This window comes from Solanum lycopersicum, chromosome 12 (assembly GCF_036512215.1).
Source record: "Solanum lycopersicum chromosome 12, SLM_r2.1".
Lineage (NCBI taxonomy): Eukaryota > Viridiplantae > Streptophyta > Magnoliopsida > Solanales > Solanaceae > Solanum > Solanum lycopersicum.
In genome coordinates this window covers 9870579-9888893 of record NC_090811.1, presented here as the reverse complement: position 1 = coordinate 9888893, position 18315 = coordinate 9870579, and the positions used below count along the sequence as shown (strand labels likewise).

Here is an 18315-nt window from a genome sequence, read left to right as displayed (position 1 = left end):
CATAAGTTAAATGTGGAGTCCGATGTATACACCCCATCGAGAGGAACCAATATACCTGTCAGAGATATAAAGGCATGCTGGCATAATCACTAAACTAATTTTCCAAGGAGGGGAACTATTGGGTACGCTAAACCCTAGTCCAACTCGGTATTATGCAACTCTCATGGATTCTGTAAATTTATTCATTATGTCTGAGTTTTTGTAAATACTGGATAGCTCAAAACTGAACATACAAATTGAGAATGCAAAAATTAATCTGGTAATTATGCATTTATAACTGAGGCATCCATATCTGAAGTGTTTGAAATGTCTGATCTAGCATGTGTAATTCAAGAACTAAAGAAATACAAAGCTAGGGTTCTGAAATTCATGCGATAATGTGAGTAATAACATGATAATATGATTTGGAACATAAGCTAATAAAATTCATAAAGTTCTGCTGAAGTTCTAGAATTCCAATATCTAATCATTATATGTGAATCAAGAATCTGACTGAAAACTAGGGACCCAATGGGTGAAAGGAACCCACTAGTGAAATACCACATTTTTGGTGACGAAATCCATGGAAAAATACTTAGGTTTCGGGGATGAAACAGCTGGAACTTGTGGCGTTCTTGAACTAGGGTTCTTTAGTTTTTTTCCTCTCTTGCTTCTATTTTCTAAGTTTTGATTTGATGATTTGACTTAGATATGTTTTTAATTATGTTTCTAGGCTTAAACCGACTAAAATATGATGATTTAGGGTCAAAATAACGTAACTTAGGGTTTAAACAAAGTGGGAAAGGTCCAAAAGACCCCTGGAAAAGTTGTTGTTGGACCAAACAACGGCCAGGATTGACGGTCCGTCGTCTGACCAACACCCCATCGTTGGATCCGTCGACTGCGCTTGTTCGACAGTCATTAACTAAAATGAGCATAACTTTTTACTTGGATGTCTGATTTTAGCAAGTATGGTGGCTATGGAAAGGTAATTCAATTATCTATCTGTGGGTAATTCATGGTACACCTAATTCATTTTGTGATAAGTTTTATGACTATTTGAATTTGACCCAACTGTATTTCTCCTTAACTATCTACAAATTTTCCACCTACGTACCATAGGTCCACCTACGGACCGTGTTGATCATCTGTAGCTCTTGTAAGAGAGTGTATGAATGGGGGTCTTGATCAGTCACAGACTATGGACCGTCGTCTGACCTACGGACCGTCAGTCCGTCCGTTGATCAAGACTTAGCTAATTTTTTCCGCCTGAATTTTTTTGGGAGTTTATGATCTTATCGACGGTTATGGAGGACGGACCATCGTCTGTCCTACGAACCGTTGAAGCCATCATTAGTTGCACCTGCAGATTTTTCTAAAAAAAACTGATTTTTGGTTTATTTTGACTACGGGGTGTTACAAAGAATATGAAAACTTCACATAATAAGCCAGTGTTGTGCTTTAAATTTTCTACAGACTTCATTGTAATATAGAAATAAATTGTACAATTTTTTTTGTCCTTATTGTTAGTATTAGAATACTAGGTGGTATATCTATTTGTGATATAGAAAAAATACCATTGACTTAGAGTTTGTGATCTTATGCCTCTATGGAATGAACTTTGACATTGTGTAAACATTGTCAAAGAGAATTAAAGGAGTATAATTATTTTATAGAATAATATTTCCTGAGGTTTTATATTGTCAATGACATTTTGAATGTCTAGGAAAGTATGTGGAAATACTATTTTAAATACTTGAAAAATATTTTTGAGATCACATTTAAAATGTGGGGTTCTTTGCTTATGATTAGACTTGGTGTCTAATTTAACTTTGGAGCAAAAGATATGAAATTCAATGATACTTTTGTATTATGTTAGACCCACAAAATTCTTTTAGTATATTTGGTATTTTGGTTGTTTAGTTTCTCTATTACTAGTATATAGTGTGACTAGTATGAAACAACCAAAAAATATAGATACTTGTTCAAAATAATTGTGTTCTTTTATGAAAAAAAAAGGTCACTTAAAATGTTGTGGTTTTTCATGAAAAGATATGTCTATTATAATAAAAGTATTTGCATAGACATGAATATTGTTGAATAGTCATTTTGTTATGTTTTTGTAAAAGTAACATTTGGACTATATTGCCTTTATTGAACCCGATAAAACTTTGTTCATGGGTAGTTCAATAATACTCAAATTGAAAGTTATTGAAAAGTCCTACTGAAAAGGACATTTGACAAGGTGATGACTCTAAATAATGTTTGTATCACACAAAGTTGTAAGAAATAGGAACAAAATATTAGTGAGAAAAAAGCTACCTCGCAAAGAGCTTTTCAAACTCAATGTTTTTATTTGTTGTTACTTGCTTGAGTCAATGTTTGTGACATGAATACTTGGGGAATGTCAATTACAAAACCTTGTAAGGATAACTGATTAATTTAGAAGTTTTGTCTAACTTTGAGTGCAATAAATAAAAATGTCATGTTTTTGTGGAATCTAAGTATGTTGAACATTCTTATAAATCTGTTGAAAGGAATTCTAATCCCTTAGAATTGATATACATTGACATTTGTGATTTGAAGTTAACACCATCTCATGCTGGGAAAAAAATCTCGTTAATTTTATTGAAAACTGCATTAGAAATGACTATGGCTATTTGCTGAATGGTAAGGATGAAGAAATAGAAATCTCTAGACAACGTATATCAAAGTTAAAAATAAGTGTGAAAAAAGATATAAAGTTATAAGAATGGAGAGTATAGATCTCCTTGTGCAGAAATATGTTTCGAAAGTGGAATTATCCATCAAACTACTGCCCTGTTCACCTCACTTTAATGAAAAATCAAACGTTGAAAGAAATGATGGATACATTATTTATAAGTTTGGATTTACCACAAAACGTGTGTGGAGGAACTATCCTTACTGTATAAGGGAACAACAAAAAGTTGTCTTTTTAGAAATAAAGTGATTGTGTTTGTTCGGGATACAATCTTTTCCATATGAGAAATGGAAATGAAGGAAATCCAACTTGAAATATTTCAAAGTGGGTGGGGGGGGGGGGGGGGTCTAGTCAATGTTCAAGTTCCTATTCCTAAAAGAATTAAAATAGGACCTATGAATGTGGACTGTAAAAATATAAAGTAATACTTTGTATCAGAGGCTTTAGAAAAAAACAAGGTTTTGATGTTGTCAATATATATACTCGTTAGTAACTAGAATTACATACATTCAAATGCTAAAATTATTAGTTGTGGTATATGACCTCCAAATTCATCAAATGAATGTGAAAAAAACTTTTTTAAATGTAGAATTGGATGAAGAAATATACATGGAACAACCCAATGATTTTGTGGTTCCTGGTGAATAAAAGAAAGTGTGGAAACTTGTTAAGTCACATTATGGACTAAAATAAGCACCCAAACAATGATATAAGAAATTTAACCAAACCATATTGGACAATGAACTTATGAATGATGGAAGTGATAAATGTGTTCACATTAAAATCATAAGGTCATTGTTGGTTGTATATTGGTGATATGTTGATCATCAATAGAGACACTAATGACATAAATGCTACTAAATGTATGCTAGAAAGCAAGTTTGGAAAGAAAAATATTGGAGTTGCTGATGCGATCTTAGATATAAGAATCCTTAGAACTCCATACTGTTTAGCATTTTCACGATCTCATTGCATTGGAAAGGTACTTGACCAGTTCAAATATTTGGGTGTCAATATTGTAAAATCTCCAATAATTGTGAGTTTTTCATTTTAAAAGAGTGAAAGCAAAAGTGACTCACAATTGGATTGTGTTAGAGTTTTGGGAAGTATGATGTATATTATGAAGTGTGCGCGATCAAATATACAATTTGCTATTATAAACTGAGTCGGTTCACAAGTAACCCCAAATAAACTTATTAGATGGCAATAAATAGAGTTTTGGACTATTTAAAATAATGCTTAAAACTATGTCTTGCACTATAACAATAACCAACAGTATTGAAAGGATATAGTGATGCAAATAGGATCATCGAACAAATGAAGTAAAATCCACGAGTGAATATGTATTTACTCTTGGTACAGGAGCAGTCTCTTGAAAATATTTCAAAAAGAGGCATGTAACGCTAGCTCTACAATGATCTCTGAGCTAGATGCTCTAGGTAAGGTCGGTGAATAAGTTGAAAGACTCCAAAATTTCTTGATAGATATTCTATTTTGTCCTAAACCATTGGCATTAGTATGCATACACTTTAATAGTCAAGATGCATTATGAGCATGACGTATAATGGAAAGTCTCGTCATATATGACATACACATGATACCGTTAGAAAATTACTCTCTAGTGGAATTATCAAAATTGATTATGTAAAGTCAAAGGATAATTTGTCGGATCCACTTACAAAAAGGCCTAACTAGAGAGAAAGGCGAAAGATCATCTAAGGGAATGGATTTACGGCTTAGGGAAAGTCATCATGGCGGTAACTCTATCTAGCAAACTGGAGATCCCAAGAGCTAGATTCAAGGAGAAAATAAATTTGTGAATGACGGTTCGGCATTGTCAACAAACCCAATCCATTCTCATGATGAAGACAATGCTCAGGGACAAGGATGCAACATTAAGACTTGTTAATGAGTTAATAAAGCTTAATGATTTTGATGATTTGTTAAGTTTGGCAGAGTTGACCAAATAGTGTATCTACGCAATAACACGATTAGAAATCTCCTATGTGAGTGTGAAGTGTAAGACGCTTCAAAGAAGATGATTGTCAAAAGTCTATTTCTCTATACACTCATGAAAACAGGATGTGTTCATGACTAAAATAAATACAACCGTAAGAATCATAAACGGTAAAGGGTTGATTGTTTGACATATGGTTGTCTAGGTATACACCAATGCTCGGTAATTTAAAGATATCGCATCTACCGATGGACCGAGTATATCCGACATATGTTCATTAAAGAAAGTCCAAGGGGAAACCTACTTATCCAGATACAACTAATTCTTGTTTGTAAAGTACACATACTTGTCCATTTCTTTGTCTTGGAGTCATTCCCCATTCATGCGGGGGATTGTTGGGTTTTAAAAGGTGTGAATGGAAAATGAAGAATTGGGAATTTTATTAAAAATTGTGACTTTTATGAAAGGTTGTGACTTTTATGAATAGTTGTGACTTTTATGAAAACTTGTGACTTTTATTGAAAGTTGAGACTTTTATGAAAGATGACGACCTTTCCGAAAGATTGTAACTTTTCCAAAGGTTTGTGACCTTTCTGATAAGGAACAATAAGAACCTTTTCGCACTACCCTTTGTTTTCTATAAATTAAGGGATTTCCTCTCATTTTAAAAATAAAATTCATGGACTTCTTCTTCAACTACTAAGTCTGTTATTCTAAGTGTACTTTACTACCGTTGAGTGGCTCGCTGACACCAGCGTTTTGGGTATCAATACTCTGGTGATTGAGATCATTTTATCCTAGGAGGACATATTCCAAATCTAACCTTGGATACTAGAGGGGAATAATTTCTTTAAGAGGGCATTCCACATTCAGTGTGGTTGATCTTCTTTTTATTTTTCCAAATTTTGGTATGTGTTACAAACTTTAGATTTGTGAATTAATTTGTGTTCTTCTGTTCTTCACTAGTTCATTAAACTTTGTTAACTTCGTGTTTCTACAAAGTTTGTTAAAATCAGTAAGATTCTTTAAACACATATTAACAACAATTCTTCTTTAAGAAAAATATTTCATATATATTATTTTTAATCTGTTTCCGATTCTAGTTTCTCTATTAATTTCAATTTTGTAGTTATAAAAATGTTCTTAATCTTTATTATCTTATTAAACACTTCAAAATTTTATTCTAGGTATATTAGAAATACAAGATTAATAACAAATAGTTTAGAGATGATGAGAAAAAAGCAACCAATAGAATGTTATGTGTCAACGTAAGAAACCCCAACTTTTCTTTTTGATCAATTACATCTTCTACAAATATAAATTAAAAAAAGTTAACAGTTAATAATCACAAAACAATACCGACCAAGTTAACAATTCATGTTAAACAAAAATCAGTAATTTTGGTTTGCAATTTAGTGACTCATGATAACATTATATCAATCACATATAAATCATATACTGAAACTTATAGGAAAATTTAAATAGAGAAGTAGAATACATAACTCTATATTTTTTTATGTTCTAGATTATTCATCCACGAGGCAATCACATATTAAGCATCAAAATAATTAAGTTTAAGAGAAAAGCATACCAGATTGTAAAATTCACAGATTATTTTGCTTTCTGATAGTCATTGTATAAATAAATTTGAGACTCGTGTTGATAACGTATTGTAAATTTAAGGAACAAAATGACAATATAAAGATGAAAATAAGAAGAATATAAGGCAACATGAACAATATAAGATAACTTTCTTTCTTTCTAAGTGTAGGGATGTATATGACCGGCGTGGTTTGGATTTTTTAAATATCAAACCTAACAATTTGTGTCGGTTTTTGAATATATAAACTAAACCAAACCAATAAAAATTTGGGTTCTCTCAACTTCGGGTTCTTTCAGGTTTCTTCGGGTTTTTTTGGGATTTGGGGTTTTTTTTTGATAAAGTATTCATACAAACATATAATTTACTTGGATTTCAAATATTTCTTTAGTCCTACAAAAATGCAACTATCTAACAAAAAATATGATATGATTAATAACATTAAAATATCCAACAGAAAAATAATAATAAAATCGTGTAAAACAAATACTGCAAATTAATAAGTTATAATGAAAATGATCATAATTAAAGTACTAAACCATGTTAAAATTTTAGTAAGTATTAGTTACCTGAATAAATATTAAAAGAAAGTAAAAATTAGATCATGTATTATAATTGTTTAAATCTATGTAAAATTAAAAAATAAATACTCAATATTATTGTCATTCTTACTGTTGAGATGATTTTCTTTGTATGGACTATAATCTTTATTAGATCATTAAGAATTCTAACTTCCAAACATTAAATAAATAAGTAACAACTCTAAAATGGATATACTAAGTGATACTTAATGTGTCAAGAATGCCTATGATTAGACCAGGGTTCATACGGAATGATGCGCGTAGAACCAGACTTCGGAAACCTTGCTACATCCAAGCCAACTAACTTGGGGAGTTAGTTGAGCTAGGAAAGATTGGTTACAACCATGTAGGGCTCTCGAATACGAAGATTTACTCGAAGGAATCTTTACCGGATTTAAAAAGAGGAAATCTTAGGTTTGGAGGGTCTAGGGGTAAAATGGACTTTTTCCAGACTAAGGATAGTATCGTAATTACCCTAAATATATAATTAATTATTTAATTAATAAGGTGGAGGGACAATTTGGGGAGAGAGAGCCAAAATTGAGCTCTTGAAGTGAGGTCTCGCTTCACCCGAATTCGAACCTAGGTGGAAGCAATAAATTAATGTGATTTTTATTTAAGCTATTGAATTAATATAATTAATTAATAATTATTATTTATTAGCTGATTTAAAATAAAATAAAAATCAGATTTTTATTAAATAAATAATAACCTATTGACTAAGTCCTAAAACTAGATTCTTAAACCTCCTATAACTCCAACTCTCTCTCACGTTTATCCCTCCATTCACACGCTCAATCTCTCTTCCTCTTTCACACGAATTTCTCTGCCAAAATAAGATACAAAAGCAGAAAAATAAATCAAGTTCTTCACACTTGAAGAACTCACACAAAATCACAAGAAAACAAACATTAATCGCAAACTAGGCTAAGGGAGGTTGTCATTCTAGTGGAGTTAATATTAAGGAGGCTTAGACGTGTTCTTAAGTGGAGTTTTTGGGCAGCTACTTCAAGGTTTGAACGTCAAAATAAGGTATGGATTTTTTCTCTTGGAATCCTTTCTCCAAGAGAAATTTCTTTCTACAAAATTCAAACGTATGAAACTAGGGTTGTCCCCTTGAATGTTGAACTTCTTGTCCCTAGTCTCCTTCCGATTTCAATCTAAATTAGGTTAGAAATCATGTTGTTGGTATGGTTTCTGGTAGCTAAGTGTGAAATGTGATATTCTTTGTGATTTTGTGTTTGGAAATAGCAAGCATGTTCAATGATGTCAACCAAAAATGATGTGGTGCAATATGTAAATTTTTGGTGTTGTTGTTATCCGTTTTGAAGTCTTAAAATGGTTAGTTTGATGGCTGAAATTTACGTGCATAACATGAGTAATTCGTGATGTTCATATGAGGTGTATGTGACTGATTTTAAGTGGAAAGTGGCAGCTAAAACAACAATGAATCTACACCTAAGAATGTTTTAAACGAAGCCATTAAATCTACCCAAAAAAGGTGTTAAAATGATCCATGACTTTTCCTAAGCTTTCAAGTGGAAATATTGGTGAAAATAAGGTAAGAAAATGACTAATTTTCCAGCAAAAACAACAAGTTTCATTTAGGTTAAAGCGTAGAGGAGTAATCTGGAAATTTAATTGGTTTTAAAAGGAATGAGGCCACCAGGATCGAACTTGTGACCTCATCCATGTGATGCCTTAAATTTGCAAGAAAAGGTATGGGGTCAGGGGGATCAAAATGGGGGATGCTGGCTGAAAGTGTAGAGTACAAAAATTAACAAAATAAAATGGGAGGCGTGAAAATCGAACCCACGACCTCCAGGCAGCAAATGAAAGAAAAGAAAAATAAAACAAAGGAAATGTGAGGTGTGGGAATCGAACCCACGAACTCAAGGCTGTAAAGGAGAAAGGGAGAAATAAAAAGAAAATAAAGTGAGGTTGTGGCGGCTCGATCCCACAACCTCACTGCCAATGCATAGCTAAGTCAAACTTTAAATAAAAATAAAATAAGGAGGTTGTGGGGGTTTGAACCCACAACCTCATAGTCTCTAGCGAATTAAAGAATAATTAAAGAGAGGTTGTGGGGGTTTGATCCCACAATCTCGTGGTCTATGCGAAATTAGACAAGAGGAATTAAATTTTTAAATGAAAAAATAAAAGGGGTTGTGGGGGTTCGATCCGACAACCCTCCGGCCAAATAAGAGGAGTATCCAAGGACAAAAATAAAGATAGAATGTTGGTGTTGGGGCTCGATTTAGGGTCCTAATGTCATGAAGACTAAAAATAAAGTCAAGTAAAAATGTAAGTATTGTCCAAGGGGTTCAAACTTGGGTTCCCTTGCCCAAATTTTCGTATTGATAATAAATCATACATGAATTAAATGTTCAACAATAATGCCACCTACTTATATCAAAATTGAGATCTTGACATACATACAAGATACATAAGTCCTGTACTACATAATCTTAGGAAGATATGAGTCACATAACAAACTATGAATGAAGCCTCATGACTTGTATGTATAGACCTATAAGTCTAGCATACAATTAAAAATAAGTGAACCTAAGATGTATGTAATGAAATGATAAAACCCTAGAAAGGTTAAGTATGAGTGTAAGATAAACTAAATGGCCAAGTTCATTGGATATGAAGAAATGAACAATGAAATGATGAAATGAACAATGAAGTGATGAAACCCTAGAAGGGTTAAGTAAGAGTGTAAAACACTCTAAATGGCAAGTACATTGGCATATGATGAAATGAACATTCACCTAAAAAGGGGTGAGTAATTATGAAGAGAAAATGTGCTAATGTTAATAAATGTGGTGACAACATGATATGAGGCTAATGTTAAAGATGAGATCAATCTCAAATGATCCTAAGTAAATGTTACCAAAACGTACTCACCTTTGAGAGTATAAAGTTAATGAAGAGACCAGTCTCTATGAACACTATGATGAAAGTATTGAGATTAACACACTTAATACTAATGATGAGATGAGAAATCATCTATTAAGCTATGATGTCCCCATACTAAAAGCGGGCTTCCATGACATATGAGTTTAATGTAATGGAACTTTATACTGAGCACTGATAGACTAGCTATGAGAGGTGATGTCTTCTTTCAGAAAGTGCGGAGGTTCACGTAACTCTCATGAGATGAGACTGTCCGACATGCCGTTTTGGGTCTCCTTATATCTCCTAGTCTTAAAACCTGTACTGCCAATATAGCGATCTGGTGGGGTTCGATTTCTATGTACGCTAGCATGTTTTGGTTCACTTTGGCCGGTGATTCCACCTCTTTTCGGTGTGGGATTTCATGACACTGGATTTCATGATGCTCACATGATCTATGTTGGTTAAAGTTAAAGTTCCCAATGAATGAATGAGGTCAGCTTCAAATGATGCACATAATGAAACGAATGATACCAAAGATGTTAGGATAGGATAATCAAGAGGTGAGTTAGATTCAAGTAATGACATTAGGTCATTCTTGGTCATTGCACAATGAACCCGATGAAAGTCTTAAACTACATCCTAAGTATAGCTGGTATTTACACTAGCCCATGAATGAAATGAATTGAAGTACGTATGAATGAATGAGGCAGACTCTGTGTTTGCTAAAGCAGACTTTGAGGTCCCATATGTTGAGCCCTTATTTCTGGAAAGTCTTAATGTTAAGTCCATGATTCCAAGGTCGCATGACATATGAATAAATGATGTGAAAAATGTTATGTTCTATATGTGATATGATATGTGAAATATGTTATGTGTTGTTTGCAAACTGATAAGTTTGATGATGCATGTTCACTCATGGCATGACTTTCCAAATTCAAATTTGGTAGGTCCATTGACTTTCCTAATCCAAATTTGACAAGTCCACTGACTTGACTTTCCATAAATCATGTTGTTAGGAAAGAGTTATTCTTTCTCATGCATGTCATTGGTGTGTGATTGCATATACCCATACTTAGTACGACTGTGTACTAATTCCACAGAAATATCTACTTTTACGTGCAGGCACAGGTGGACGTTACATCTTACAGTACGACGTTGCAGCTATCCGTACGTGGAGCTTTCATCCGAACTTGGTAGGCCATCATGCTTTTGAGATTGTCTACAGTTATTATTTAGCTTAGATGTAGGCTTTAGCTAGTGGAGTATGTTCCACTAGTGTTTCATTTCCCATTTCATTTCAGACTTTGTATTGGTGCTGTTTTGGCAAGTACACATTTAATGCAGCTAGGAACTTTTTATTTCATTTTATTATCTCTATATTAGATGGTTGATTTGTGAACACTTATAATGTTAAGTTTAAAATGTTTAGCATGAAGTAAGAAGACAAAAAGTTTAAATTTTCCGCTAAAATAATCTTGATGAAGTAAGAATGACGTATGTAGGCTTGTCTGCGACCTCTGAGAGGTCAACGACGCCGGTCGCGTCTAGGGTCTAGACTCCGGTCGTGACAAAATATTTAAAAGATAAAAAGTATGAAAAAGTATAAGAGATATTTAAAAATTATATCAAAATGAGTATTTTTACGTATAAAATAAAATTTTAAAATTATATATATTGTTAGAACAAATGAACAAGAATGATAAAATTACAAGGAATACAAAATAAAACTTGCTTGGCTTAGAAGCACGTTAATACGTTTCTTGAAGATAGTTGGAGTCTCTCCCACGAGCAATCAGAAGAATAAATAACAACTCTATCTTCGGGATTCAACTAAGCCACAAAACAAGTAGCATTCAAGAATGTTGCTCTTCTATTCTTGAATTGGTGATTTTACCTTTTGATCAATGTCTCACAAGTGTTTTCAAGGGAAAGTATTTTTGTTTGAATGCATATCTTTTTCAACCAAAAGAAACTCAATTTATTGTATAAAAAGTTTTGCAAGTTTTTTTTTAATTAATAGAATTTATTAGGTTCATGAATTGGAAATAAAAAACTTTATCTTTCCAAAAATCATAACGTAGAATTTAAAAAAAAAACTTCTTGCAATAACATAGTTTTAAAGTAAATGAATGTTACAACTCACATTCATGTATTTGTTAATTCAAAACGGATTAATTTGTTTCAAAATTAATTGAAACACTAACTCTTACATATATAATGTCCGGTTGGTTTGATCTTGGGTTGGTTTTTTGAAGTCGAAACCAAACCAACCCAAATATAGTCGGGATTTTTTTCCAACACCAAACCACTAGTCAGATTTTTTTTGGTTTGACTCGATTTACGATTTGGTTCGATTTTCAGTTCAATTTTGTACACCCCTATTCAAGTGTATCGAATATGAACTCTAATGCCCTTATTTATCATATTACGTAGAGACATACAAAGAATTAGTTATAAATAGGGGAAAAGGTCAAAAATACCCCCTCAAACTTTGATTCATTATTTAAATTTTACCCTCGCTGATAAAATGAAGTTAATTTTACCCCGCTCATTACTAATTTTACCAAATTTACCCCTCATTGACTCGAATTTTTTAAAAGAACCCTATTCCTTATTTTAACCCAATAACCCGATCCCATTTAAAATAGCGCAACTTTCATATATAGCAAACACAAAATTTATGATTGAATTCTATAACAAAGTTTGCATAATTGTGCTCCATAGCAAACATATATATGCATAATTCGCTATACATATTCAATTGAAGCGAATTGTATAAAACGAGAAAGCGAGAAATTATACAATTTGAATTAGTATAAAACGAGAAATAGAGAAAGGCAAAAGAGATTTGGGAGGGAAATATTTGTATTGTATAATTATAAGTGTGTAGGACGATTATATACAATTTGAATTTGTGTAAAATGAGAAAGAGAGAAAGACAAAAGAGACTTCGGCAGGAAATATACAATTGAATCGAATTGTATAAAACGAGAAAGAGAGAAATTGTATAAAATTTGAATTTGTATGAAACGAGAAAGAGAGAAACTTTATACAATTTGAATTTGAATAAAACGAGAAAGAGAGAAAGGCAAAAGAGACTTGGGCAAGGGAGTACGTACTTTTATTGTATATTATAAGTGTATAGGACAAAAATATATGTATTTGCATTTGTATATACAATTTTCTCTCGCTTTATACAATTAGAAACACAATTTATACGATTCTACTGTATAAAGCGAGAGCGGCGAAGGATCAAGAGAGAGAGACTAGCGAGCGAGAATATGAGGGAGAGAGAGACTGGCGAACAGTTTGCTATGGAACACAAATAAATCAAAGGGTAGCTACTATATTTATTTTATATTATTAGTTTGTCATTATATAGAATTATCCCTTTAAAATAACCTGACCCATTCTCCCAAAACTCCTATTACTCTAAATTAAATTCAAAACTGAAAGGATACTATTTTCTTTTTTAAAAAATAGTTTCACTTTCTAAACAACAAACCACGTCAAGTTGAAGAAATTCTACCGGCAAACATACGAGGACAGAAATTGTGGAAAAAAGAAAGAGAAAAATGGAGCATTTAATCACATCTTTCACCTCTTATGCAAACTAATTGATGAATATTTGGTTTTAACCAAAAAGCATCAATGCTTATTGAACTCTTCAATCCGTCTAATTAATGAGGGGTAAATTTAGTGAAATTAGTAACAGGAGGAGTAAAATTAACTGTCAAAGTAAACTTAAACAATAAATTAAAGTTGAGGATATTTTTTATCATTTTCCTTTGTAAATATGACATTAATTATAAAAATGATATTAGCGATGTAAGTTATGGAAGAATATAATACATAGAGGTGAGAGTTACTATACGTTATAGTGTAATTAAACCTTGAAGTTATGAATATTCACATTAATATGTTTACAACAATTTAGGTATTCAAACGATTTTCTACTCTTATGAATCATGAATAGTCAAACATAACAAATCTAAACGATTATATTTCTTATTTGATTTTTTTTTAATCTTTCTACTAAGAATCAGCCAATATTTCCTAAAACTAAAATATCTACCCTAAAAGACTATATATTAGATCATGATTGCTAAAGAAAGGAACCCTCCTAAATTGGGGCCTAAAGCAACAACATTTGTGTAAATTAAATTAAAAGATTATCTTTCTTACATAAATTTTCTATTTTGATGTCTACATTTTGTGTTAATTATCAATGCACTTTAAAATTGTAAAATTAAATATGATAAAACCTGAATTAGTCATATTCTGACACAGATTAAGGGCAAAAGAAAATGTAACAATTAATCATGCTCTTTTGTCATATATAGGTATATCTTTATTTTCTCGTCATAAGATTAGTTCACACACAACCCATCTTACATAGAGGTATCACCAATTTACATGATATCAAACTATCAATCAAATAGGTGTGTATGGAAAAGTCTATATTAGTTTGGACCCAAAAGAGTACAAAGTCAAATAACAAATCAAACAATTAGACATAGCTTAGACTTTTATTTCTTTTCTTTTTTCATAGACAATCAACTTGAACAAGAAAAGTATATATACAAGAAGTTCATTTCTCAATTTATATTATGTTTTAGAAACAACTCCTTGGAATAACTGTTCCACCACGTCTTCCCCTTGCATTTCTACAATACGATACCGCTGATCGTCTTAAACGATCGTTGTGAGTAAGTTTTATATCTTGCAATCGAATTCCGGTACATGGATTTGACTTACTACAATCAAATTTTATAGCTTCTTGTGTTGATGATGTCCCTTTCACATTCTTGTACGTTACTTGACTCACTTTTACTCCTGAATTCTACATTCATGTCATAAGAAAATAACAAATCGAATTAAATTCAATTTTTTTTAAAATAAAAATAAAAATATCATTTGTTTGAGATCGATAAATTAATTATATATATACCTGTCGCGGACAATTATTATCAGGACAATAATTTTGGTCAATGAGTATAGGGTACCCAACATTTCTCATAATAAGATTTGAGAACATGAGATTTCTAGCATAGCCACCACTTGGTCTTGCCCATGACTTTACTCTAACACCATTTTGTGTTTTTGTAAAAACAGAATTTGTTACTGTTATATTTACTACTCCTTGTTCATTATTACTGCTCCCCAAACTCCCTACACTGAAAAAATAAAACAAAGAAATACGACATATTTTATTTAGCACATGAATTTTATGAGTTATTAATAAATAATTACAAAAATAATATGATAAATTATTTTTCTATTTTACCTTATACCATGTCCTGGTCCACATCCAATTTGTTCAATCCACATGTTCATGGAACCAGGGCCAATAGAAATACAGTCATCTCCTGTTTTTATAATACTATCTTTAATGGTAACCCCCCTTGAATTCTGAACATGAATTCCATCAGTATTTGGACTTCCACTTGGAGCCGTTATCTTAACATTTTCAACTCTGACATTGCTGCTGTAACCAATTCCTATGTGTACTCTTTGACTGTTTAGTGATGTCAAACCCTTCAACAGTACATTGTTACACCACATAAATTGTATTGACTGCGATAGAAATTAGAATTTCATTAAGAGTGTTCAGAATGTGAAGAAGAAAATATATGAAGAAATAAAAAAAAGGTTGGACATTTAATATATATATGCATGAAACAAAATTTTAATTATTTATAAATAGTACTCCTTCTATCTCAAAAAGTTGATTTAGTTTGATTTGATACGAAATTTAAAAAAATAAATAAGACTTTTCAAATTTGTGATCTTAAATTAAATTACAACTATATCAAATATACCAAAATATTTGTTAATCTTATAGTCATAAACATATCATGTAGAAAGCTGAAATAAAAGTCATCTTTTTTGAAAAAAGGACAAATACACCCCGAACTATCTAGATGGCATAGATGCTCTAGTTTTTGGATGGCAGAGACACCAACGTTCCAAAAATATGATGGAGAGTATCTGCATGTCATTTATGATAATTCAATGATATATTTATCATTTTTTCCTCTTTTTCAAAACAAAATGTATAAATTTCAACGAATGGAGTTCAAATGAACCTCCGAGCACTTATTGGCTCTGCGACACAAGGTTAAGAGATACAAAACTAAGAAGTAACTAATATAAATTGAAAAAGAGAGAGTATACGTACCCTAGCTCCTTGTGGACAAGACTTTCCACCATTTCTACAAGACCAATAACCATGTCCCTTTGCATTAATAGTTCCACCATACACATTAAGACCACTTACCTTATAAAACATAATCCAAAACTCAGAATGTCCAATTGCATTATAATTTACCGGAGCAACGAGAGTACCATCAATTCGGAACTCAATTCGTCTCTTACAAGGACCATTTAAGTTCAACGTCCTCACCAAAAACGTTCCTCGTGGAATATACACGTTAGGTTGGCTAGTAGAACGACAGGCAGCAGACCAAGCGCGGAGAAAAGCCGAGGTTGAATCTGTCCTACCATCTCCCCTTGCGCCAAAACTAACCACATTGTAAGCTAAGCAACAAGGTATTGTTATATTTAAACAAAACAATAACAACAAAGAAACAATAGTACATGTCATGGTTTTGAAATTGGACATATTGATTGGTCGTTATAATGAAAATAAAGATTTATGCATGTGTCTATTTATAGTTTTATTCATAGAGTGTAGCCAAATGAAAATTTATTTATAGTTGTGTCCACATGACAATAGAAAATTAGCTAGGATGCATAATTCAAAAGTGACTTAAATGCTAAACCTACGTCATGTACCACGGACATGGACGATGAATTTCAGGGATATCATGTGCATATTATACTCCCAACCATAATAGTGCAGTATTGAATTGACATCAAGATTAAGAATCAGTAAATGATAGGTAATTTTACCAAATAATCCTTATTAAATATCTCTTTCGTTCTGATTTATATGTTACAATTTTAGATTTTACATTTTTTAAAAAATTATATGAACTTATCATTGTATCTTTTTTTAGTATTCTCTTGAATTTAAATTTTCAATAAATGAACATAAATTAATTTATTTTTATGGGATAATGCACAAGTACCCCTCAATCTGTGCCCGAAATCTCAGAGGCACACTTATACTAAATTAAGGTCCTATTATCCCCTGAACTTATTTTATTAATAATTTTCTACCCTTTTTCGGCCTACGTGACACTATCTTGTAGGCCCAACTTTGGTTGACTTTTTTTTTTCAAGCTAGGCCACGTAAGCCGAAAGGGGTAGAAAATTACTTATAAAATAAGTTCAGGGGATAATATGATCTTAGTATAGTATAAATGTGTCTCTGCATTTCGGGCATATATTGATGGGGTACTTGTGCATTTTTCCTATTTTTATTGATTAAATTAACCAATGAATATGAATTATTAAGTTTTCTATGTTTGGTCTCTAATTCATATTTTCAAGACTAAAAGTTCTCAAGAAAAAATAGGAAGAATGGCATCATTATATTTATGCATTAATTTTTGTGAAATGACAAATATTAGAGATCATCTTTTTATTAAGGACCAACATGTAAATAGGAATGGATGTAGTATGTTACTCATCTAAACATTGAAAATACATATAGTATTTAAAAGTAAAAGTAAATTAAAATAGACATAACATAACAAAACATTCATTCATTTTGTAAAGTTGACAAGTAATATTGGACCTTTCAATATTAATCGACAAGTTAAAACAGACAGAGGGAATATTATAAAGGAAAAAAAGGAAGAAAAATAAAGAAGAGGAAGGATCATGGGATTAAATAAGAATTATTTGAATTTATAAGATCCATGAAGAACGCAAGAAATGCATATGTTGAGTACAACATCAACATGTGAGTTGCCATTATTATAAATTTGATTATATAGACTAGATCTGTTAATCACGAGAATGTAGAAAGCAAACGGTTTATGGGACTATTGCCCTAATCCCAAAGCTAGTTTAAAGGCTAAGTATATAATATTCTTATTATAATATTAATATGTGAGGTACTTTAGAGGTTAATTATCTTTTTGACTTTAAAAACTTGTAGTAAAATAATAGGTTCCATATTATTCCGCAATGATTTAAGGAAAAAATGAAATGTGTACTCCACCCTTCATGGCCCACAGTATATCCATATTATATTACATGTTATGATATGTACGGTGACCATGTGATAAGTTCATCCACATTTTTCCCATCTTTGTTTGCTTCTTGCATCTTACTATGAAGTTGACTTGAGCTCTCTATTGAACTCGATTATAACATCGTAGGGGAAGATATTATAAGGTAGAGAATTAAAATTTCACATTTTGAATCAAATTTAATAGATAAAGATCGTGGATCATTTAGTTTTTCAAAATCTATAATGTCAAATCATTAATATATAGTACTAAATGTGGAAGCAACTCGTGTTGAACTTGATTATAATACCGTAGGGGAAGAGATTATAAAGTAGACAACCAAATTCTCACTTCTATGACCGAATTTAAGAGATGAAGCCAGTAGATAATTTCCTTTTCAAGATCTATAATGTCAAATCATTAAGATATAG

General features: G+C 31.7%; 1 protein-coding gene across 1 annotated transcript; it reads right to left on the bottom strand.

Moving 5' to 3' along the window:
* Window positions 1-14050: 14050 nt before the first annotated feature.
* Window positions 14051-16383, bottom strand: LOC101264897 (polygalacturonase-like). The gene is made up of 4 exons (XM_004251942.4): window positions 15922-16383; window positions 15028-15317; window positions 14692-14917; window positions 14051-14583 (listed from the first exon to the last, which is right to left on the bottom strand). The coding sequence occupies exons 1-4, from the start codon at window positions 16363-16365 to the stop codon at window positions 14356-14358; spliced, it is 1188 nt and encodes a 395-aa protein (XP_004251990.1). The 5' UTR covers window positions 16366-16383; the 3' UTR covers window positions 14051-14355.
* Between the last annotated feature and the right edge of the window lie 1932 nt (window positions 16384-18315).